The 24065-nt window shown below is 48.5% G+C and overlaps 1 protein-coding gene across 2 annotated transcripts; it reads right to left on the bottom strand.

The window, feature by feature from the left end:
* Nucleotides 1–212: 212 nt before the first annotated feature.
* On the bottom strand, nt 213–23528 carry USP39 (ubiquitin specific peptidase 39). Of its 2 annotated transcripts, XM_077805638.1 has the most exons (13): nt 23279–23528; nt 22459–22528; nt 21318–21412; nt 19860–19996; nt 16770–16922; nt 15706–15931; nt 14494–14571; nt 13379–13446; nt 7470–7658; nt 7042–7184; nt 5660–5795; nt 4946–5032; nt 213–788 (listed from the first exon to the last, which is right to left on the bottom strand). In XM_077805638.1, exons 1-13 carry the CDS (start codon nt 23496–23498, stop codon nt 741–743), a joined length of 1650 nt encoding a protein of 549 aa, XP_077661764.1. In that variant the 5' UTR covers nt 23499–23528; the 3' UTR covers nt 213–740. The 2 variants fall into 2 exon arrangements, with proteins under 2 accessions (XP_077661764.1, XP_077661765.1); XM_077805639.1 differs by lacking the exon at nt 4946–5032.
* Nucleotides 23529–24065: the final 537 nt, after the last annotated feature.

Below are 24065 nucleotides of genomic sequence, written 5' to 3'. Positions count from 1 at the left end.
AGCTGGGCTAGGTGGGAAAGCCCTGCCGAACTCCAACAGCCAATGGCAGGCTTCTCACCGCTCTGACAGGGTGTGTGACATCCCGCACTCCTCCTGGCCCCACCCACCGCCGTGGGGCAGCACAGGGGCTTGGCCGCAACTCCTGAGTGGAGACAGAAGCAGGTGCACGGAACAGATGGGATTTCAGAAGCAATGAGGCCAGGCGAGGGAAATAAAAAACAGGCCTGAACTCCTTTAATGCACATGAGGAAGCAGGACTGGCAAGTAGAAGAGAGGCCGTTCCTGCTCCAGGCCTCGCTAGTCACTGTGCCCGGGGCACGGTCTGCTCCAGCCACCAGCCAGCGGCAGTGCAGCTGGAATGGGGACGTCAGTGAGACATGAAATGAGGGGAACAGCCTGGGTTCCCTGAAGAGTTTTCCAGACAGACGGCTGCCTGCAATAGCCGAGATCAGCTTCCTCTGCCACGGGCAACACAGGCCAGTGTTTGCTAGGGCCTGTGTGCAGCCAGAGAGCAGCTGAGCAGCAAAAGGGCACTGGGTGATGCAAGACTCCATCCCACTGTGCCCTCAGAGGCTGGTGGAGAAGCTGATCGGGCTGAGTCCTGCTGGCACGTACTGTGGATTGTGCTAGGCCAGGGATGAGAAGCACCATCCAGCTGCGGGTGGCAGGCAGCATCCCAGTCTCTCCCCCGAAACCCGGGAGAGGATGGTGGAAAACAACTGTGGCACTCCGCTCTCCTCTCACGCCCCCTGCTGGTTGGTCTCATCCTCATCCCGCCTCTTCCAGATCTGCAAAGAGAAAAGAAACCCATCACTTTGGGGTTCATTTCCTGCCCTCAGCAGAGCTCAGGAAGGCAGCATGGCCGAGTGGAAAAGGCACAAGGCGGCAGTCAGGAAAGCCAGGCTCTGCTACTGACCAACGCTGACTCCGAGTGACCTTGGGCAAGGCACTTGTGCCTCAGTTTCCCCTTCTGTAAAATGGGGATACTCCCTCACTAACCCCCCTGCAGTTCTTATCTGGCCCCCGTCACCACAGTATCCAAGCACTTCACAATCTAGAGGGTACATATCCTCTCACCGCCACAAGGCCAGGCAGTGCCCCTCTGCAGATGGGGAACTGAGAACATCAAATAACTTGCCCAGGGATTTCCCCCTTCAATACATTCACCCCCTTAGGGAAGGGAGAGCTCCATATCCTGGTAGAGAGGATAGGAAGGGAGTTGGTAGAGCACAGACAGGAGCTAGTGAGGAACAGTCACACATTAATGAGTCCCATTTAAACACAACCAGCTGAGTATTGACAAAATGAACAAGTGCTTCTATACAAATGCTAGACGTCTAAATTCTAAGATGGGTGAACTGAAGTGCCAGGCCTGAATGAGGGTATCGCTATAACAGGCATCGTGGAAAAAGGATGGAATGAGAGCAATCGACGGGAAGTGGTAAAAGCAGGGTTCAGAATATATAGGAATGACAGAGTAGGGCACACTAGTGGGGAGATGGCACTGCATAGAGGCAAATAAAGTAAACATCTGAAATGAATCAAGCTGTGCCATACAATCTCTAGGGAGAGAAATTCCACGCTTAAACAATGCGCGTATAACAGTTGGGACATACTACCGACCATCTGACCAGGATGGTGGTGATGACTGGGAAACGTTCAGGGGGATTAGAGAGGCTACAAAAGCAGAAAACGCAATAATGGGGGATTTCAACTATCCCCGTATTGACTGGGTCCATGTCACCTCAGGACGGGATGCAGAGATAAAGTTTCCAAACACCATAAACGACTGCTTTTTGGAGCAGCTAATCCTGGAACCCACAAGGGGAGAGGTAATGCTTGATTTAGTCTTAAATGGAGCACAGAATCTGGTCCAAGAGGTGAATCTAGCTGAACACACGATAATAGAGACCATAAATTTAACTTCCTTGTAAGGGGAAAAATGCCAATGAAACCCATCACAGTAGTATTTAACTTCAAAAGGGGAACCACACAAAAATGAGGAAGCTAGTTAAACAGAAATGAAAAGGAACAGTCACAAGGGTGAAATGCCTGTGAGCTGCATGGAGACTATTTAAAACACCATAATAGAGGGCCAAACTAAATGTATACCCTCAAATAAAATAAATGGTAAGAGGACCAAAATAATGCCACCAGGGCTAAATAGCAGAGTAAAAGGATGCAGGCAAAAAGGGTACTTTAAAAATTGAAAGTTAAATCCTACTAAGCAAAATGCAAAGGAGCATAAACTCTGGAAAGTCAAGTGTAAAAGTATAATAAGGCAGGCCAAGAAAAAATTTGAAGAGCAACTAGCTAAGGAGACACAAACAGCAAAAATGTTTAAAGTACATCAAAAGCAGAGAGCCTGCCTAAGAGTCAGTGGGGCCACTGGACAATCGAGGTGCTAGAGGAACACTCAAGGAAGACATGGCCACTGCGGAGAAGCTAAATGAATGCTTTACATGGGTCTTCACTGCAGAGAATATGCAGCGAGATCCCAACATGAGCCATTCTTTTTAGGTGACAAATCTGAGGAACTGTCCAAGAGGTGTCAGTAGAGGAGGTTTTTGACCAAATTGAGAACAATAAAAAAAAAAAAAAACACCGAGACCAGATGGTATCACCCCAGAGTTCTGAAGGAACTCAAATGTGAAACTGCAGAACTACTAACTGTGGTCTGTGACCTATCGCTTAAATCAGCCTCTGGACCAGATGCCTGGAGGTTAGCTCCTGTGACACCTATTTTTAAGAAAACGTTCCAGAGGCGATCCTGGCAATTACAGCCCAGTAAGCCTGACCTCAGTACCAGGCAAATTGGCTGAAACGATAGTAAACAGAATATCTCTTGAGTCTGATCAAACACAGTATGTTGGGGGAAGAGTCAACATGACTTTTATAAAGGGAAATCATGCCTCACCAATCTGTTAGAATTCTTTGAGGGAGTCAACAAGCATGTGGACAAGGGTGTATATCTGGACTTTCAAAAAGCCTTTGACAAGGTCCTTCACCAAAGGCTCTTAAGAAAAGTAAGTAGTCGTGGGATAAGCGGGAAGGTTCTCTCATGGGTCACTAACTGGTTAAAAGACAGAAAACAATGGTCAGTTTTCACGATGGAGCGAGGTAAATTGCAGGGTTCCCCAAGTATACGTACTGGGACCTGTGCTGTTCAACATATTCATAAATTATCTGGAAAAGGGGGTGAACAGTGAGATGGCAAAATTTGCAGAATTACTCAAGACAGTTAAGACCAAGGGTGACTGCAAAGAGCTATAAAAAAAATCTCACAAAACTGCGTGACCGGGCAACAAAATGGCAGATGAAATTCAATGTTGATAAATGCAAAGTAATGCACCTTGGAAAACATAATCCCAACTATATGTAAAAAACTGCAGGGTCTAAATTAGCTGTTACCACTCAAGAAAGATCTTGGCGTCATCATGGACAGTTTTGTGAAAACATCTGCTCAATGTGCAGCAGCAGTCAAAAAAATTAAGAGCCTGTTAGGATCCATTAGGAAAGGCATAGATAAGAAGAGAGAAAATATTACAATGTCACTATATTCAGCCACGGTGTGTCCACACCTTGAATACTGCGTGCAGTTCTGGTTGCTTCATCTCAAAAATGGTACACTGGCATTAGAAAACACACAAACGATGAGGGGTGTGGAACAGCTTCCATACGAGGAGAGACTAAAAAGACTGGGACTGTTCAGCTTAGAAGAGGCGACTAAGGGGGCAATGCGATAGAGGTCTATAAATCATGATGGGTGTGGAGAGAGTGACTAGGGGAGTGTTATTTACTCCTCCTCCTAACACAAGAACCAGGGGTCACCCTAAGGGGGCAGCAGGTTTAAAACAAAGAATGGAAGTACTTCCTCACACAACGCACAGTCAGCCTGTGGAATTTGTTACCAGGGGATGTTGTGAAGGCCAAAAGAAATATAACTGGGTTCAAAAGAGAATTAGATCAGTTCCTGGGTGATAGGTCCATCAACAGCTATTAGCCAAGATGGTCAGGGACGCAACTTCCTAAGCCTTTTACTGCCAGAAGCTGGGACTGGATGATGGGAATGGATCATTCAATAATTGCCCTTTTCTATTCATTCCCTCTGAAGCACCTGGCACTGGCCACTGTCAGAAGACAGGACACTAGGCTAGATGGACCATGGGTCTGACCCAGTCTGGCCATTCTTGTGAGTTTGTGATAGAGCCAGGAATTGAACTTGGCTCTCCTTAGCCCCAGGCTAGTGACCTGACCACTGGGCAATCCAGCCACCCTTTGGGCTGTACAGATGAAAAGCGCTAAGTATTACTTTGAGTTCCACTTGCTAAATTCAGGCCGCCACTCCCTGCCTCAGGACACACAAGGCTGCTGTAGGCCCCTCTGTGTGCAGGGACTCAAATGCTGCCTGCCTGAGAAGTTTATCACCCCCACACCTTTGTTCTACCACATCATTTATCCCATTAAGTCATTACTGACTTGCTGACCAGAGCCCATGGGCTGCCGCCGCATCCCAGAGTGCAACAGCACTGTCCATATCACGGGCATGCTGCATGAGAGGCACAGGAACATGACCACCAGCACAGGTGTGACAACGCCTCCCCCATGTCCCACCATTGCACCACGGGGTCAGCACTTACCATAGGCACTGAATGACTCATCACACACACAGCCCTCCTTCCCACACAGGGACCACCACTTCCTTCCCCGAGGGCCTCAGCCTGCACACCATGCTAGAGCAGCTGCGGCAAAGCAAGTTTGCTTTAAATAGCTCTGCAAAAGCAACTCACATCTGCTGTGCTGTGCAGAGACCTGGGACAGCAGAAAAGCCAGCAGAACTCACCTGGTCAGGTCACCAGGGATTTGTATATTCCCTCAGATGTAGAACGAGTCACCCCATGCAGTGGAATAGACAGCCCTGCGCTGAAGGGAACAGTGCACTTACCTGGATATAGGCCTCTGAGAGCGTTATCATCTGGGGCAGGATATCGGTCACCTGTAAGTCTTGCAGCTCATACCACTTGCCCGTGCCCTGCCAAAAGCCATTGCAAAAGGGGTGAGGAGAGTTGTGACAGCAGGTCTTACCATGGCGCTAGTTCTGACACACCAGGCTCCAGCATGGTGCCAGAGATCCACTCTGCCCAGCCTCTTGCTTTGAGCCTCGCCATAGCAACAGAGCAAAGCATGCACTAGGAAGTTCATCCCCAGCTCCCCGAGCAATCATCCAGATTGGCACCAAGCAACGAGCACAGAAGCCCGGGGCAGGCAAACTGCTTTCCCAGCACATCGCAGCAAGATGCGTCTGGACTGGGGGAGCAGGTTATGGCCAGCTGCTACCTGAGGTCAGTTGTGGGGCTATTCAGGGAGCAGAGTTGCTGGGGCAAGCCCTAAGTGCTGCCCTCAGCTGCTGTGCAGGCTGGAGAACGAACTGGGGAGAGCTCCTCAGCTCCCGGGTACAACAGCTGCGAGGGATCAGCCTTAGGCAGCGAGTTAGTGTCAGCCATCCTCTGCGTGGGCTAAACCCCCAGAGACTGGAGCAGTCACACCCCAAGGGAACACTGCAAGCCACTGGGCTAGCAGGGACGAGGGGAGCTGTGCATGCTACTCCAGCCCCCACAGTGTCCAGCAGACACTGAACCCCAACCCTTCGGTCACGCACGTGATGCAGCACGTGAATTCTGTAGGAGCCCTCGGTGGGTTTCCCATCATGCACGATGTTGGCGATAAGGTCATAGGTGGTGTTCTTGTGCACGGCCTGCACCTCCTCAGACAGGTACTCCCGGAGATCCACGTTCCTGCAGCAGGAGGAACAGCAGCATTGTGAGTGCAAGGGGCAAGCTGCACTAGGCCCTGAAAAGGCAGGGAGTTCCAGTGTGCCCCTGTACATTGCATGCTGATGCCCCGGGGGCCAGCTCCTTAGCTACCTGAGATTGCAGTCACCAAGCTGTCAGCCCCACATTCATGTAAATCAGAACAAAGCACCCAGCTTTCCTCATGGAGTCACTTATCGCCGAGCTGTCTCTTCTGTTGCCATGCAAGGCTGGATCACCAGCACACAGCAGACAACCCAGCACTGCACTAGAACAAGGAGGGAGGATATGCTCTGGCCAAGACCAGTCTGCACAGTTCAGTTGGAAGCTGCACAGATCATTTTTAATACTCAAAGCAAAAGAGAAAGACGACTTTTCTGGCCACCAGAAAAGGGCAGTAGCCAAACGTCACGTTCCCCGTTAGTCATAACTGGATGTGTTGTGCCACCCCTGCCCTAGCACCCATTCAAACAGGGAGTGCCACTCCGGAGGCTGTATAAAGGTCAGCTCCACATGGACGCACAACACGCCGGCCTACAAGCTCCAGGTGCAGAACAGCCGACTGCACGTGGCTCTGCAGCCAAGAGGGGCCCAAACAAGACCTCACAAGGCTGAGCTCCATTGGTGTCTGTATCTACAGTCCCCCCCAGACAGTGCTGAGGTCATCCTCAACAGACCCCTAGGAGGCAGGGAAGGATCACCCATTTTACAGAAGAGGAAACTGAGGCACAGCAAAGGAAGGGATTTGCCCAGGGTCACACAGGGAGTTTGTGGCAGAACCGGGAACTGATCTCAGGTCTCCAGAGTCCAAATCCTGTGTTTACCCACAAGCCACTCCTTCCATCACAACTCAGTGCTTGGTATCAGCACGCCTGCATGGCCTGTACAGAGTGAGTGTTTGCTAAACAGGGCTGTTTGCCAGGGTCGAGTGTCCATGTAAGTAATATGTTTCTAGCCAAACAGGCCTAGCTGCTAACCAACGCCTGGAGGGAATCCTTAGAGGATCAGGGAGCACCCAACCAATATATCCCACAAGGGTGTAATTTGCACCAGCTCCTGGCAGCGCCATTCAGGCGCCAACGCCCATCTGCTGCCAACTGGAGACGGGCTGCATTGGGGCTCATCCCCTGCAGACGAACTCTGTTCTCAGAGTGAGTGCCGCAGCTCCCAGAGCCAGGGGTTTTCTATAGAAAGCACAGACGGAGCTGCAGCCCCCCCAGCTGGTACTTACGTGATGGGGAAGTTGACGATAGTGGGGTTCTTCTCCACAAAGAAGTTGTTCTTGGTGAACCTCTTGATGCAGAAGATGAGGTAGGGAGGCAGCTTGGTCAGCTGGAAACGCTTGAGGAAATTCTCCTTGTAGGTTTTATACTCCTGGAGCAAGAACAGAGACACACAACCCTCAGCAACCAGAGACCCACACATGGCCAGGGCAGAGGTACCACACGGATAGGAGAGCACACCAGCCTTCACTCCACGCTACCAGCACCAACAATGCTGCCTTAGATCTGCCAGGCGCCTTAGCACATTTGTTGCTGCCCCCCAAACACAAGCTGCACTGCAGAGCAGAAGCGTCTAATAGGGACAGGCAGCAGGGAAGTGTGCCTCTAGACGCAGGAGGGCAGCAGTGCAGGAGAGTCAGGGAAGGGGCGGAGTTACCTTCTCAGTGATGCCGTTGAACTTGGCCAGGATGTTGAAGAGCGGCACCTGGGGGATGATCAGCTGCTCCTTCTCGTCCTTGTACAGCGGAGCAGTGGGGAGGTCGAGGGTCAGGTACATGAAGGTGGATTCCACCATTGTCTCCTGGTACTCGTCATTTTGCAGCAGCTGCTCCTTCTCCTCTGCTGGCTGAGGGGAGGCAGGGACACAACCACCTGGGTTAGCACAGCAAAGCACTGTGGGACAGACAGACCTAACCCATACATTTTGGGAGATGGTGAGACATTGGTGAGGCCTCATCTGGAGTAGTGTGTCCAGTTTTGGGCCCCACACAACAAGAAGGATGTGGAAACATTGGAAAGAGTCCAGCGGAGGGCAACAAAAATGATTAGGGGACTGGAACACATGACTTATGAGGAGAGGCTGAGGGAACTGGGATTGTTTAGTCTGCGGAAAAGAAGAATGAGGGGGGATTTGATAGTTGCTTTCAACTACCTGAAAGGGGGTTCCAAAGAAGATGGATCTAGACTGTTCTCAGTGGTAGCTGATGACAGAACAAGGAGTAATGATCTCAAGTTGCAGTGGGGGAGGTTTAGATTGGATATTAGGAAAAACTTTTTCACTAGGAGGGTGGTGAAGCACTGGAATGGGTTACCTAGGGAGGTGGTGGAATCTCCTTCCTTAGATATTTTTAAGGTCAGGCTTGACAAAGCCCTGGCTGGGATGATTAGTTGGGGACTGGTCCTGCTTTGAGCAGGGGTTGGACTAGATGACCTCCTGAGGTCCCTTCCAACCCTGATATTCTATGATTCTGTGGAGCCCAGAGTTAATACAGTGTGCACTACCTACAGCTAGCCATAGTGCAAGTTCCCTCTAAGGATCCACTGCCATCCCAGCCCCAACCTGCATCGCCTTCCATTCCAATCTTCAGCAGCCATGCATCCGATGAAGTGAGCTGTAGCTCACGAAAGCTTATGCTCAAATAAATTGGTTAGTCTCTATGGTGCCACAAGTCCTCCTTTTCTTTTTGCGAATACAGACTAACACGGCTGTTACTCTGAAACCTATCATTAAGAAAAGACTATCCCTGCTACACTAGATGAGGACATCAGCCCTGATCCTGCAAGGAAACCCACAGGGCTTTGCCTGCATGACTTTCTGGTAGGATGAGGGCCTTGGTGAGGGGGAGCTTTGGAACTGAACCAATTTCACTAGAATAACTCCAGCTTTGACCCCTAGCTCTGCAGCAGGTGCAGGACTGGGACATCTTTGCACCACCAGCCCCAGCACAAAACCAGGTCTGCTACACAGCATCAAGTGTTCATCTCATAACAGCCAGCTCCATCTGTGAACTGTTTTTCTACAGCGTTTGCAGCTATTGCTATTTCCCCAGCGTAAGGAAACCTATGATCTGAAACAGACACCAGAAATCGCACCACAGAGGTAATCTACACATGCACCAAACCAAGACCAGCTGCCATAGACGGCTCATGGTCTCTTCTAATTGAATAGCAAATTCAAGTGACGTGTCTCAGAAGGGCCTACCCCCCTCCCACTCCAGCAGTCCTGCAGTGACTCCTGCAGGCTGCACAGCTTGCTCTGAAGCAGAGATCTGTAGCAGCAGCTTTTAGTTTTGGCTTGTGGCCCAATGTTTCCCCTGAGAAGTTGGCCTGTTATACAATCAGACTCCATGGTAGTTTTTTCAGGGGATGCAGGGGTCAGAACTGTGAATGGAACCTCACGGTTTGTAGCACTGAAGAGATAAAAACTGCATCTCTCTTGTCTATTTAGACCATAAGCTTTTAAGGAGCAGGGATTGTCTTACTATGTGTCTGTGAAGTGCCCAGCACAATGAGGGCCTGATCTCAGCTGGGGGCCTCTGAAAGCCACTGCAATACAAATAAATAATAATGTCGCTCCATTCCGAATAGAACATATCATATTTGTAATGTAAAAGTTTCCAGCACCGCTGAGGAATGAAAGTGCCTCCTGTACCCTTGAATGGACAATACTGTATGTGAGGCTAGTCCAGGACAGATGCATTAAGTTTTGGCACCATCTAGTGGCAATACTGTGTAGTGTCCCCCAAATGGACATGGAAAGTCCACAAGAAGATGAAAAAGAAAGCAAAACTTAATAGCTGAGCAAATCATTCCCAGAGGGCTCACCATCTGTTACCCTCTGGCCCCTACACAAAACTCTAAATATGTTGACCAACTCTATAGAAGGACTTCAGAAAAACTGGGGAACTCTCTCTGGCACCTTACGTACTCCAGAAGGGGCTACCTCAAACCAGGAATCACCACACACTCCCACATACTGGAAGGCAGGAAAAAAAAATCTGGAACCTACTTAGAGGTTATGCAAGAAACCCAAAACAACAATCAAAACCCACAAGGACAGCCATCCAAAACAGAAAGCAGAACCAACCACAACTCCACAAGCCACAGAACACCATCTCTGGGAGAAACCATAGAACCAAGACCCAAGTGGACACAACGCGACACCCCCATCATCATCAATTTATCAAGACTACCCCCCAACTCTCCAAGGGACTGAACTTGTGCCCCCCAACGGAACCAGACACCATACTAACATGTGGAGACCTAAAAGAATTCTTTCGCCGACTCCATCTCAAAGAATTCTTCCACACCACCAACCCCCACAATTACTAGGTCCCCACTGACAGTCACACACAAAAATAACCATCTGACTGGACACCCCAGAACAGATGAAACCACACACTTGATCATTACATTGATTGCTTCAGGAAGTTCACTGTGAAATCCTTAAACATCACATCCACCACTGACTATCACTCGACCAGCTATACAGTCTCTGAAACCCAGCCTCCAGATAGTGATCAGACCAACAGACAAAGGGAATGCCATCACAGTCCTCCACCATGACAATTATGTTAATGAGGACAAGCAACTCTCCACCACCACCTGCTATAAAGAACTCAAAGAAGACCCCACGCCACAGTTCAGTCAGGAATTGAAGGATACTATCAAATCCTTCCCCAAACAACTCCAAGAGAAACTCTTCAATCTCATCCCCCTTGAACCCTCCCGAGGGACCTTCTACCTGCTTCCCAAGATACACACAAGCAAGGGAACCCAGGCAAACCCATCGTATCTGGCCACAGCACTCTGACTGAAGGGATATCAGGACTCATAGAAACCATCCTCAAACCACTCAACATGCAAAGGGCCAGCTTCCTCCTGGACACAACCAACTTCTTCTAGGAACTCTGCAACAGTAACCACTTCCAAGGTGGTAAGAGTGGCATTCTGAGGGATGTCACCTCCTTATACACCACCACTGCTCCCAATGACAGCATCACGGCCCACCTCCAGTATCTACAATGGACAACAACTCATCCCTTTCACCCTCACCCATAACAACTTTACATCAGCAACAATTTGTCCAAAGACCATGGGAACAGCCATGGGTACTAGGACAGCTCCTGAGCATGCCAGCCTCTTCAAGGACCACGTTGAGGAAGAATTCCTGAACAAATGCACCACGAAACCAGCGATATTCCTGAGATACATCTCTGATATTTTCATCCTCTGGACAGACCATCTGAACCCCCTCAAATTTCCACACAACTACAACCACCACTACCCGTCCATTAAACTCACTCTGGAAAGCTTCCAGCATCAACTTCAACAATGTAGCCTCACACACAACTACATACAAGATCACCACACTTACTTTCACAGACCTCTCTTCTGGCCTTCGTACAACCCCCCAATCTTGCCAAGGTCATCATCAGAAACAAACTCCCCACAGACCAGGCCCCATTAACCAAAGCAGCACCAGACCCTGCTAGAACAGATGCAAAACTTGCAGACATATCTCCACTGCTATGATGATCAATACTCCCCACAACACACCACTCAAGATCCATGGGTCCTACACATGCCTGTCACAACATGTGGAGTACCTCAGCCAGTGCACTAAATGCCCAACAACTGCGTGAGTGAAACCATTGCGCTCTCCAGTGAACTCACACAGAAAAGTGATAAAAGACAAAAACACTATCACTCATGAGCAAACACTTTTCACAAAGCGATCACTCCCTATCTGACCTCTCAGTCCGAATCCTCAAAGGAAACCTGCACAGCACCTGCAAACGACGAGTGGGGGAGCCTACATTCATAACTTTGCTAAATACTAAAAATCATGGACTTGATAAAGACACTGGATTTCTGGCTAATTACAACAATCGATAACCCTCTAATCCCCCTTTTTTGTCTTATGACTGCAGGTTTTATGACTGCACATTTCACCTTGAATGGTCTCTTACCACACTCATTACTCCTTATGCTAAACAACCGGTTCCACCTTGTATTTAGCTGTGACACAGAGTACCTTTCCCAGCCCTGAAGAGCTCTGTGTAAGCTTGAAAGGTTGTCTCTTTCACTAACAGAAGTTGGTCCAATAGAAGATAAGACCTCATCCACCCTGCCTCTCTAGTGTCTCTAAGCAACTTCAGGTCATCTATGCTCCCATCCCAGTAGAACTGGGTACAAGGAAAGGGTCGCAGACTAGACAGGTCCGCCCTGATCCTGTATTACGACAGTCTTGGATAGCAAACCTTCATTGCTGGACATCTCTTTCATTGGCTCTGCAATGGGCAATGCAGACACAAGGATAACAGGGTTGGGGGAGGTGATCTGCTTTCTCTGTAGCTCCTCTAAGTGCCTCTGCAGCCTCCACTAGAATTTCCTATAGCATGCATGGCTAGAAAGGGTTAAACATCCTGCAAAATAAATAACCCTCAAAAGACATGTGGGGAGAGAATGTTTGTGTTTCTGTGTATTTACATATGTATGAGTAGGGTTGACAACGTAACCAACAGTCCCTATCTCTGCTGTATTCTGATAATTCAGAGATGGAAAGAACATCCTAGCATTTAAATGAACTGTAAACACGGGATATCTCTGTATTCATCTCTCTTTGAAATGTATAGCAAATAATCTGTGAATGGTGGAGGAAAAAGCAAATGGCCTTATGTTAATTCTATAGTTAAGTACCGGTGATGGACCTCCTTCAAAGTCATGCTAATTACCTTTTGAACTCCAACTTGTCAAAAGACATGAAATTATATAAAAGATCCTTGGGTCCTGATTCTGTCATCTCAGATCTGCTTAGGTTTCATTAGGGAAGGTTGAGTCGCAAGACTGAGGTCCCAGTTATGCTGGTACCCCCTGAATATGATATTTGGACATTGGACTATAACCTATGAATTATTTCTGAAAGAACTCTTTGCAACTACAAAGCTCACCATCTCTGCTATGAATCTGCACCTCAGTGAATTGAACTCATGTCTGTATGTATATTGATCTTTTAACCATTCTCTCTTGTTTTTTAATAAATTTTAGTTTAGTTAATAAGAATTGGCTATAGTGTGTATTTGGGTAAGATCTGAAACATTTAATAACCCGGGAGGTAATGCGTCCAATCCTTTGGGATTGGTAGAACCTTTTCTTTTATATGATGAAATAAGATTTACAGAAATTTTCATCATATTTTATGTAGGTGCCTGGATGGAGGCCTGAGGCTGGATCACATTAAGGGAACTGTGTTGTTTGGACTTCGAGTAACAAGTAAGGTAATAAGACAGCTGTTTTATGCTGGCTTCCAATACTTAGATTCATGAATATCCACCAGCTTTATGGGGATTGTCTGCCCCATTCTTTGCAGTTCACCCTAATTGAGTGACAATAGCTGGCCCCCAGTCACAAGCAGTAACGCCCAGGAACTGTACAGCAACAGGCCTGCTGGGGAGTGCATGTGTGGCACGCCCCCCAATGCAACCATGGGATCCGCTGCTCCTGGACCTTCCTTGTGTGAAGGATGGGCACAAACCCAGAGAGGTCAGGACCAAGTTAACTCACCAGGTCAGGGTGTGGAAGCTTTTTGGTAAAGATCCGCATGGAGCCTTGGAACACGTCGGTCACAATGGCTGTGAAAACACACACACAGAGCAAAAAACCGTTACAAGTGATCAAGTAGAGCTCTGAAGAGAAAGCTCTGGTCTGAAAGCCAGTTCTGATGCATCCCAGTTGCTGGGGCAGTGCAAATTCCCAAGACAGAAAGTTCCTGAGACCAGCACATGCAGAAACAGCACGTTCAGAGGAACGTGTGAAATGTACAAGAGCTGCACAGGAAACAGATTGCTGGACGTGGTTTTCTTGTCATGGGTTTCTTGCCTTGACTGTTACACTGCACTGAACGATTAGAGAAGAGAATGCTGAGGGAACGTGTGGCTAACAGACAGGTGCCAGGGAGTGAGCCGCTGGCTGCACTGCTGAAATCACCAAGATTACTTTAGGACTCTGAAGTAAAGAAGCCAGCATCTTCAGTTGGAATCTGTATGGGGAAGAGATGGTTTAACCAGGGTTAAGAGCTCAGCAGCTCCATCTGAAGTGGGAGGAATCCTAACTTGGAGAGATGAGACAAAAGGGCCAAGCTGAGGAAGTCTTTGCTCTGGTAGGAGTTTCGTGTGGGCTGGTGCAGGGGATTGGGGGGTGGAGGGAGGGTTGAATACAAAGTCTGAGGAAAGAGGATGTGCTAGAAACCCCACTTAGTTACCACAGATGAGATTTTTATTATCTGGATTTAGTTACTTCAAAGTGGTCATCTTATTTTTGAAAGCCTGGTTCGTTTCGGACTCTTTACAATTGTAAATATTCCAACTAACTTGTGAATACATGCCAATATCTCTTCTCCTTTTACACTGTGGCTGCTGTTTGAAACAAGCATTAGGAGCGCACAGGAAACTCACTTGCCTCTGAAACAAACCAAGTATCTTAGGATGGAATCTGGGGGGGAGGCCTTAGCTGAGAGATTTATTTTTGGTTTTTCTTTTTTAACAAGCAAAGTAAAATTGTTAACTTCGTGGACACCTATTCTCCAGAGAATCCACATCAGCACATGCTAGGCCAAACATGATGTAACATCCGGTTAAAGAAGCAGCAGTTGCAGAAACACCATCATTTCCCCAACTTACTCTTTTTCTTCTTCTTTGTTCCACCAAGAGCAGAGTGCAAGGCATTTAGAAACCAGGAGAGGAAGTCAACGCCATCACCTGAAGACAGGAAGACACTGAGGAAAATGAGTCAGGGCAACAAAGCAATAGAGAAAACCAACACTGAAGGAGTTTACACAGAGTCAGTGAGTTAAACTCCTTTCCCCGTATCCTGACGGGTTTCAGAGTAACAGCCGTGTTAGTCTGTATTCGCAAAAAGAAAAGGAGGACTTGTGGCACCTTAGAGACTAACCAATTTATTTGAGCATAAGCTTTCGTGAGCTACAGCTCACTTATGCTCAAATAAATTGGTTAGTCTCTAAGGTGCCACAAGTCCTCCTTTTCTTTCCCCGTATCCTGTTATCTGGCACCTCATGACGGCAATCACAATGAAAAGCGTTTAATGCTCTGCCAGTTCAACCTCATACTGCTGCTCCATAAGGAACCTGGCATGCCACAGCCACGGCCCATCATGCTGGTCTGTATTAGCTCACTGTTTCCTCATGCTTCCCTGTCTGTCCCCACCTGCTGTCTCCTGTCCCAAACTTATCTGTAAGGCCTTTGTGGGCAGGGACCACCTTTTTGTTCTATGTTTGTACAGCACTTCAGACGAAGGAGGACTGGTCCATGACTTAGGTGCTACTGCAGTACACATATATATCCTGGCACAGTTGGGGCTGGGAGGGTCACAGAGCTGGCTGCTCTCAGCATTCAGACAGCACAGAATGTCCATTTCATACTCAGGAGAGAATCACATTAGAATCCAAGTGGAGGAAATCCAAAGAGAAAAATCAAGATATGATTTGAAGTCCATTGCTTCACAGACCTTGAGGGCTAGGAACGAATGCTTTATACAAGGCAGGAAGAGCAGATTGCAAGTGGTAAAAAGCATTCATTTTCAGCCCTGCAGTTTTGCAAGAATTCGGGTCTCTCATCCATCGCAGGTCCGTTGATCTAGCATTGTTCTGATCCTGGCCCAGGGACAAACACATATCACCCAGGACCTCAGACTAGCATGAGTGTGAGCTCTGCTTTACCCTCTGCAGTGTCACACTGCAGATAATGCATGAAATCCCCTTCCCAGTGCAAACCACCCTCCCAGTGTGCAAACCACTGCTCCAGGCAACCATGTTTTAGGGCTCTGCTGCATGGCTGAAGGAAAAGAGTGTGCTAAAGATCTCCCCTTGGTCTCACCTTGCTTGGTAATCTGGAAGGTCTTCTTACTGCACAGGACCACGGCCTGCAGCATTTCATGGGGAGAGACGTGAGCCTTGAAATTTCGGGGGTTCCACAGCTTCCTCATCAACTCTCCAAACCTCTGGACGAGCAGGAACATGATGTCTCCTGGTGGGCGCTTGATGTTCTTGTAGTTCTCCTCCTCCAGGAAGTAGTTCCGCAGAGGTGGGACGTTAGACAGGGCCTGGGCACACACATTCAAAGGTCAGTGGCAAAGCGATCACTCAGCCCAGCACGCCCACTGACAGAAGGTCCAGAGCTCTCCAAACCTCTAGCCTGATTTGATTCCAAGCAAATGAAGACTGATTAAGTACAAGCCGATAAACTGATTGTGCTTCCTGTAGAAACATGCTTCAGGTGAAGGATTCCCTTGTACTCCCACAGGACATGAGGATAAGGGGCAGAGAAAATCTGCAGAGATTCAAATTCTCATGCAAGATAATTTAATATTTTGGCTCTATATACAGAGATCTAGATCAATGGTAACTTTGGAGAACATATATAGATAATATCTTTTTTGCCATATTTTGTTGTAGGAATAATTTATTATTTCAGTACTTATGATACAGTTAAATTAAAAGGGAAGAAAAGCCCCGCAATTGTTCTCAAAAGCATGGCACCATGCCAGCAGACACATTTGTACAATGCTCTCCCACTCAGACACTGATGTGGCCCACGTTAAGTTAGCTTTGCACGTGGGAATTCCCCAGCAATTAACTAAACAAAGGTTTTAAATCTAAGAGACCCAGTTTTTGGCCAACCTAGAGAAAGAGTCCAACTGGCTTACAATGGAGCAAGCTCCAGACACTCATTTTGACCACAGAGGCACAGGCCAAAGAGAGTACAAATCTCAGCATGCAATCAGGAGTCCATCTTGAGCCAAGAAAAGTGGACACATCATTCCACTCATCCCGAGGGAGGGTGGGTGTGAAATGTAGAACCTCTGGGGCGGGGGGGAATGCACATAGTTTGCCCACTCTTTATGCTTCTCCCCACAGATTGCAGGACGACAGCTATTGTACCTGGAGTACTGCATTGGCATAGTCATTGGCCTTGATGTTGTTCAGCCCCACAATGCCAGGCAGGTAAGTGGTGCCATCATATGCCCGCGAAAGTTTGGCTTGTTTGTCCAAATTGGCAATTTGCTGCTTGGTGAAAGTGGGCTTCAACACATACTGAAAAAGAAAGGGAGCAAGCCAGTCATCTTTAGAATTAAGAGCTTCTTTACATCAGCTCCTGGGATCTGACTTCCAGCACCATGTTCCATATTTATTACTGGGTGATATTTCCAGGACAGGTTTATTCCAACTAATTTATCACTTGAAAGGGGCACCCAATTCTAAGTGATCAGAATTAAGATTTTGAAAAAATAAGGTTTTAACAAAACGTAAGACCAACATGAGTTTCCTCCTGTCTTTTAAATTTCACTGGAAACAGTTTTAAATAATATACATGCCCAAAAGCATTTACAGCACAAACATTAGGGCAGCGGTGTCTAAAGGGAAACTGATGATAAATGGAAGTGGAACAGATTCCATTAATTTGCTCTGGCCAAGCAAGGAAAATGCAAAAAGGGAAATAAACAGAGTGAGAAAATCTGTATTTTTAAAATTTAGTGTGAAGAATGCAAAGTCCTCCCTGTAACTGAAGTAAAGACATCTGTAAGCTCAAAGTGCCCCTAGAACATCACCAGTACCCTGGCATGAAAAGACACATACCCAACACTGAAAGGCCTAGGGACTCATGGGGCAGATCACACTGGACAATTAGGATGGTCAGCATCTTCAGACATGAAAGGTTAAATACCTAATGACTATAGTTATACCAATGTAAGCCACCTTGCATTGACCTATTTATGTAAGTGTCTACATTCAGATGTGTCTCCCAGCAATGTAATCGCACTGTTACAGCGATGCAGTAAAACCACCTCCTCGAATGGTGTTGAGCCATGGTCAACCTACAGAGGCTGAAACAGTACAAGTGTACACATTGTGCAATCTAGGTCAACCCCTACAGTCCTCCAGCAGCTATCCTGCAACACCTGACAAGTGACTGCTCTAGTCACAATTGTGAACTTCACTGCCCAGGAGTCTAGAATCATAGAATATCAGGGTTGGAAGGGACCTCAGGAGGTCATCTAGTCCAACCCCCTGCTCAAAGCAGGACCAATCCCCAAATAAATCATCCCACCCAGGGTTTTGTCAAGCCTGATCTTAAAAACCTCTAAGGAAGGAGATTCCACCACCTCCCTAGGTAACCCATTCCAGTGCTTCACCACCCACCCAGTGAAAAAGTTTTTTCTAAAATCCAACCTAAACCTCCCCCACTGCAACTTGAGACCATTACTCCTCGTTCTGCAATCTGGTACCACTGAGAACAGTGTAGATCCATCCTCTTTGGAACCCCCTTTCAGGTAGTTGAAAGCAGCTATCAAATCCCTCCTCATTCTTTTCTTCTGCAGACTAAATAATCCCAGTTCCCTCAGCCTCTCCCCATAAGTCATGTGCTCCAGCCCCCTAATCATTTTTGTTGCCCTCCGCTGGACTCTTTCCAATGTTTCCACATCCTTCTTGTCGTTTGGGGCCCAAAACTGGACACAGTACTTCAGATGAGGCCTCACCAATGCCAAATAGAGGGGAATGATCACGTCCCTCAATCTGCTGCCAATGCCCCTACTTATGCAGCCCAAAATGCCATTAGCCTTCTTGGCAACAAGGGCACACTGTTGACTCATATCCAGCTTCTCGTTCACTGTAACCCCTAGGTCTTTTTCTGCAGAACTGTTGCCCAGCCACTTGGTCCCTAGTCTGTAGCAGTGCATTGGATTCTTCCATCCTAAGTGCAGGACTCTGCACTTCTCCTTGTTGAACCTCATCAGATTTCTTTTCGCCCAATCCTCTAATTTGTCTAGGTCCCTCTGTATCCTATCCCTACCCTCCAGCAGATCTACCACTCCTCCCAGTTTAGTGTCATCTGCAAACTTGCTGAGGGTGCAATCCACACCATCCTCCAGATCATTAATGAAGATACTGAACAAAACCGGCCCCAGGACCGACCCTTGGAGCACACCGCTTGATACCGGCTGCCAATTGGACATGGAGCCATTGATCACTACCCGACGATCTAGCCAGCTTTCTATCCACCTTATAGTCCATTCATCCAGCCCATACTACTTTAACATGCTGGTTAGAATACTGTGGGAGACCATATCAAAAGTCACGGAAACCGGGAGCCACACAATTAAAACACCCCACCTATTTTCAAAATGCTTTTTCCCGACTGTCTGGCTTGGCGAGCACACCTCGCAGTTCCCCCTTGTAGTGTGCAGCTGTCCGACTGACCAAACTGGCTACACACTCTAGACACACTCCTTCCTGGAGCAGGCAGGAGGTATTGAATCTCCTGGGCCTGTGGGGCAAAGAGGCTGTGCAGAGACCGCTCCAGACCAGCCGCAGAAACATGGACATCTACAAAAAATTGCAGAGGAGGTGAAGGGGTTTGACAGGGATCAACAGCAGTGCTGCATGAAAGCGAAGGACCAGGGCTAGGTTAAGCTACAGACGGGGACCAAGGCACAGAGAGATTCAATGACTGACCAAGTTATACACGGAGTCTGAGGCAGGAATTGAACCTGAGTCTCTGGATAATGCCTTAGCCACTGCCCCATCCTTCCTCTTCCGATAATGCTTCATTCATAACAGCTCTGCCCCTAATTCCCACAATATCCTGCTGATGCCTTTGGCAGACTGCTCCTTTCTACTGCAAAAATTCCTGGGCCTGGGGACACATGTATCCAGCCCGTACTCTGCATACAGCATCACAAGCAACCATCTAATTCAGGCCCTTCTACCCCAAACACACAGTGAGTTACAGGAGCAATTCCACCAGCTCTTCTGGTCTGACCAAGTCTATCCTGTCCCCATGGAAATCAATGGGCAGGTGCATATCTGGACCACACAGTACAACAGGCAGCGTGCCCATGCAGGTACAAACTGAACTGTATCCTCGAAGAGCACATTCTTATGCCCTCCAATGTGAGAGGAGGGAGTCACCTTCCTCCCTTCCCCTCTGCCTGTGCACTACTGACAGCAAAACTCCAGAAGGCAACGTACAGTGATGTCCTCCAGCGAGGAGTCAATGATCTCATAGTTGTCTGGCAGACAGTAGAACTTGAGCGTGTGGAGGTTCAGAAAGACGTGATGGCTGAACTGTACACTGTGAATGTAAGCATGAGACTTCAACCCACGGCCTGTGGAAGGGACAAAAAAGGCAGTCAGGAACATGGAGCACAGCAACAGAAGCCAAAGGGACAGCATGGACTAGATGTCCAATGGCTTAAACTTCACTGCAAAGGCAACTGATGAGCTGGACAAACAGAATTTCCAGGGTTTGCTTTCTATACCTTGAGTGGTATTTGGTTTTGTCCTTCACTGGCGTATGTTCAGGAAACTACGTGAACTATTAAGAGAAAAATGTTGCCTTCTGCAAGTGCTGAGCAGCAGCATGGACTGCAGCAATTGTTTTAATGATATCTCCACTACAGAGGTGCAGCATGCTGCATTGCTACCGACACCTCACCTCAGTTCATTCCCTCCCTAGAGAGGGATTGGCTGTGCGCTAGAGGAGGATTGCTCAGCCCTCTGCAAACAGGAACAAGTGGAGGAAATCACAGACTCTCAAAGGCAACAGTAAACTCTGGGAAAGCAATACATAGCCTTCCTCAAGCAGAGAGGTGACACAGGATGGTGGGGAAATGGTTGTATCGTATCATGGGTGCACATGGTGCTTTACAGACCAAGTAAAACAAGTTTACAATCCAAAAGGAGAATCCCAGAGACCTCCACACCCCACCCTCATTGTTAATTTTATTCAGAGGGAATACATTAGAATCCTCTGGTTTTAGACACTTTTGCTGAACATCTAACCCACCTGAGGCCTATTCCCAGGTGTAACAGCAATTTTTGGGGGGGTATTTTGAAGGAAAATAAATGTTGAAACAGCTACACATGCTCAGGAGGTAAATTTCCATAAAGGCAGGGTGGGATTTAGCTACAAAAACCCTGGGATCCAGTCAGAGGATTCCTGCCAATGTTAAAATGGGAGACTTGTTGCAACACTGACAATTAGTTTCCCCACATTCAGTTACTTACCACACTATTTTCTTATAAACAGCACATGGCTTCAGTAAAATGAAATAAGCCACTGGCCATGTTGATTTCAAGGGGACTTTGCAAAGAAGGAACCATAGAACAGCACCTAAACACGTGTTTAGACGAGCAATAAATCCATGCAGAACTGACCTCCAGCCACTCACATGTACTATATCCCCTGCACAAGCCACAGCAATGGTTAAGAACAGGATCTGCCACGTTCTGACAGTGATTTGAAAGTAAAATAGCTTTAGAATTTCAGGGCCCACAGGAAAAGGCAAAAGACAATTCTCACTTAAGACAAATGGAAAGTCCTTCTCTTTAAGTGAACCCCGAAGAGTTCAAATAGCCGGGGTAACACCCCCATTCAGTGCTTCCGTTTGCTGCAGAGGCAGGTATACAGCACAGCAGTGAACTCACCCTGGAAGTATTTCCCACACACCAGGCAAGCATAGACATTTATATGCGAGAGTGAGATGGAGCACAGCTTCTCAAAGTCAAAGTCCAGAACACTCCTGAAACGGCAGGTTAATAGCAAGTTAACAGAGCTACCCTGAAACAGTCAGACAAATATTGCCTACCCAATGGTCCCCTTCAATCCTACATTCTCATGAATCTGACAGAACTCAAGAGAACCATGCGCAATAGAAAAATTATCACGTGTGACCCACACTACAGTACTGGAAGGCTGCTTGGTACCATGCTGCACGTGACAGTACCTCAAATATGAGAGAGCCCCTTCCTCCCGGTTCTGGGCTCTCACAGGAACTAAGATCTCACAGGAACTAAGATCTCACATCATTTTAAAAATCAGAACTGCATCTCAATCCTGACATGCATCATCCCTTGCTATTCCAGTCCTGCTCCTCCTCCTGGCATTATTAAACCTTTGCGGATGCAGCTCACTCCTGCCCTATAGCAACAGCTACTATTCCAGTCTTGAGCAGATACTGCTATTCCAGAAACAGTTGTGGCTCTTTGTAGGCACTAGATAGGGCCTAATACATAAATGTCTGTGAGTGTATCTAGTACTAACAAAGAGCTAGGCCAGTGGGTACGTAGAGGTCTTTCAGGGGGTACATCAACTCATTTCGATATTTTTCTAGTTTTACAACAGGCTACATAAAAAGCACTAGCGAAGTCAGTACAAACTAAAATTTCAAACTGTATTTTCCACTGAATGCATCCAATGAAGTGAGCTATAGCTCACGAAAGCTTATGCTCAAATAAATTGGTTAGTCTCTAAGGTGCCACAAGTCCTCCTTTTCTTTTTTCAAACAGACAATGACTTGTTTGTAAAGTCAATACAATATTTATATTACAATTGATTTAAACATGAGAAAGTCAGCATTTTTTCAGTATTAGTGTGCTGTGACACTTCTGTATTTTTATGCCTGATTTTGTAAGCAAGTAGTTTTTAAGTGAGGTGAAGTTGGAATATGCAAGATGAATCAGACTGCTGAAAGGGGTACAGGAGTCTGGAAAAGCTGAGAACCACTGTACTAGGCCAGTACTCTGCCATGCCCTGTGTTACAAGTGTTTGCTTTGTCTCTATACTGACCTGTTAATAGTGTCCAGGTATGGGCAGTGTCTGCTGCGCCGGTCCTCGGGGTCAAATCGGCCATATCTCACTGGAACAAAGACCCACACAAATGGATTAGAAACAACTCAAGCATCACTCCCAGGTCTAAGGAAATTAACAGTTTTCCTGAAGTGGTACCTGCCACTGAAAAGCAAGAGAGAAACCCCAAAACCACACAGCATTTCCTCAGGAGAAAACAACCCATGCAGGCTGCTGGGAGCATGACACCAGCACTCCATACTCTGCAAGGGCTGCCTACCTGAGAGCACCAGTTACACTGACTAAAGAACCTGAACTGGGATAACTAGCTTGAGAAACGACCTCTTCCCCTTTGTTCCTCACTTGGGTTAAAGCATTTCCTCCTAAAAATCAAACCTTCTATCCGCAATGCTCAGAACTTCGCACTTGGGGAGGGCAAAGCCAGGTTAGCATCACCAACCCCACCTCAACCACAGGGACGCAAGGGCACCACATGGGGGAAGGGATCTGAGTTTGGTCAGCGGATCTGGCAAGGGCTAGAACAGAACCCAGCTCGGACAACCCTCACCAAAGCGACTTCGGCTCCACCGCTACCTGCGGCAGCTGGGGTCCGAGGGCCCAGCCAGACGAGGCTCCAGCAGATCGCTCTGGCCCCCGGGGAGTCGGGGCTGTGAAGCCAGCGAGGCAAGAGCGTGGGCTGGGGGTGCCCAGCGCTGACCCATCCCCATGCTCCACCGCGGAGCCCCCCTAACCCCCCAGGGGACGCCCCGCCCCCCCCGCCGGCCCCTCCCCCAGCCACGGCTCAAGGACCCGCCGCCACCTGCCGGCTCCGGCTCCGGCTCCGGCTCCTCCTCGGCCTCGCGCTCCCGCTTGGCCCGGGGCGGCCCGTCCTCGGGCTCGCGCTTCACCCGGACCCGCTCGGGCTCCGCCTCGCGCTTCCCTCGGGAGGAGCCGCGCGACGCCGCCGGCTCCCGCCTCACCCGGCCCGAGCTCCGCGGGGGCGCCCGGGCCTCCCGCTCCCGCTTCACCCGGCCGGACATCCCGGGCCGCGTCCAAGCGCTGCTGCGCACGCGCGCCCACAGGCCCCCGGCGCCTTTGCCCTCCCCCACCCGCATGTGCAGCAACAGACGCATGCGCACAGCCGTCCAAAGGGAGGCGCGAGGATCAGTTTGGCGCCTGCGCACTCTTACAGCGAGAGGCCACCCGTCCTTTCGCGCAGGCGCATTGGTTTCTGTCCGGTCCGTGTTTGTGGGGTGGGCCGACCGCCGCTCTTCTCGGAGTTACCATTTAAAGAGACAGTGTCTCCTTTATGCAGCGATTATTGGCAATGGCACCCTAGGGCTGTGCGGCCTCGCTCTGTCCCGCAGGTGTCTGCGCTGCTGCCCCTTGCCTCCGCTCCTGTCGGGCTTCCCCTGCCCCTAGCCCCTGTGTCTGATCTCTGCGCCCCGGCATGTCTCCCAAAGCCCCAGCTCCTGGAGTCCAGTGACGGGGTGAAAATCTGGGCTCTAAGCGGAAGCACGTCGGTTTCTAGAACTTGTGTGTGGGGAGAAAAGCCAGAAAACATGAATCCCGAGGCCTGACAAGCCACAAGGCCACGGAGACCAACC

Source organism: Eretmochelys imbricata, chromosome 26, assembly GCF_965152235.1.
Source record: "Eretmochelys imbricata isolate rEreImb1 chromosome 26, rEreImb1.hap1, whole genome shotgun sequence".
Taxonomy (NCBI): Eukaryota; Metazoa; Chordata; order Testudines; family Cheloniidae; genus Eretmochelys; species Eretmochelys imbricata.
This window is presented reverse-complemented; position numbering and strand designations above follow the sequence as displayed.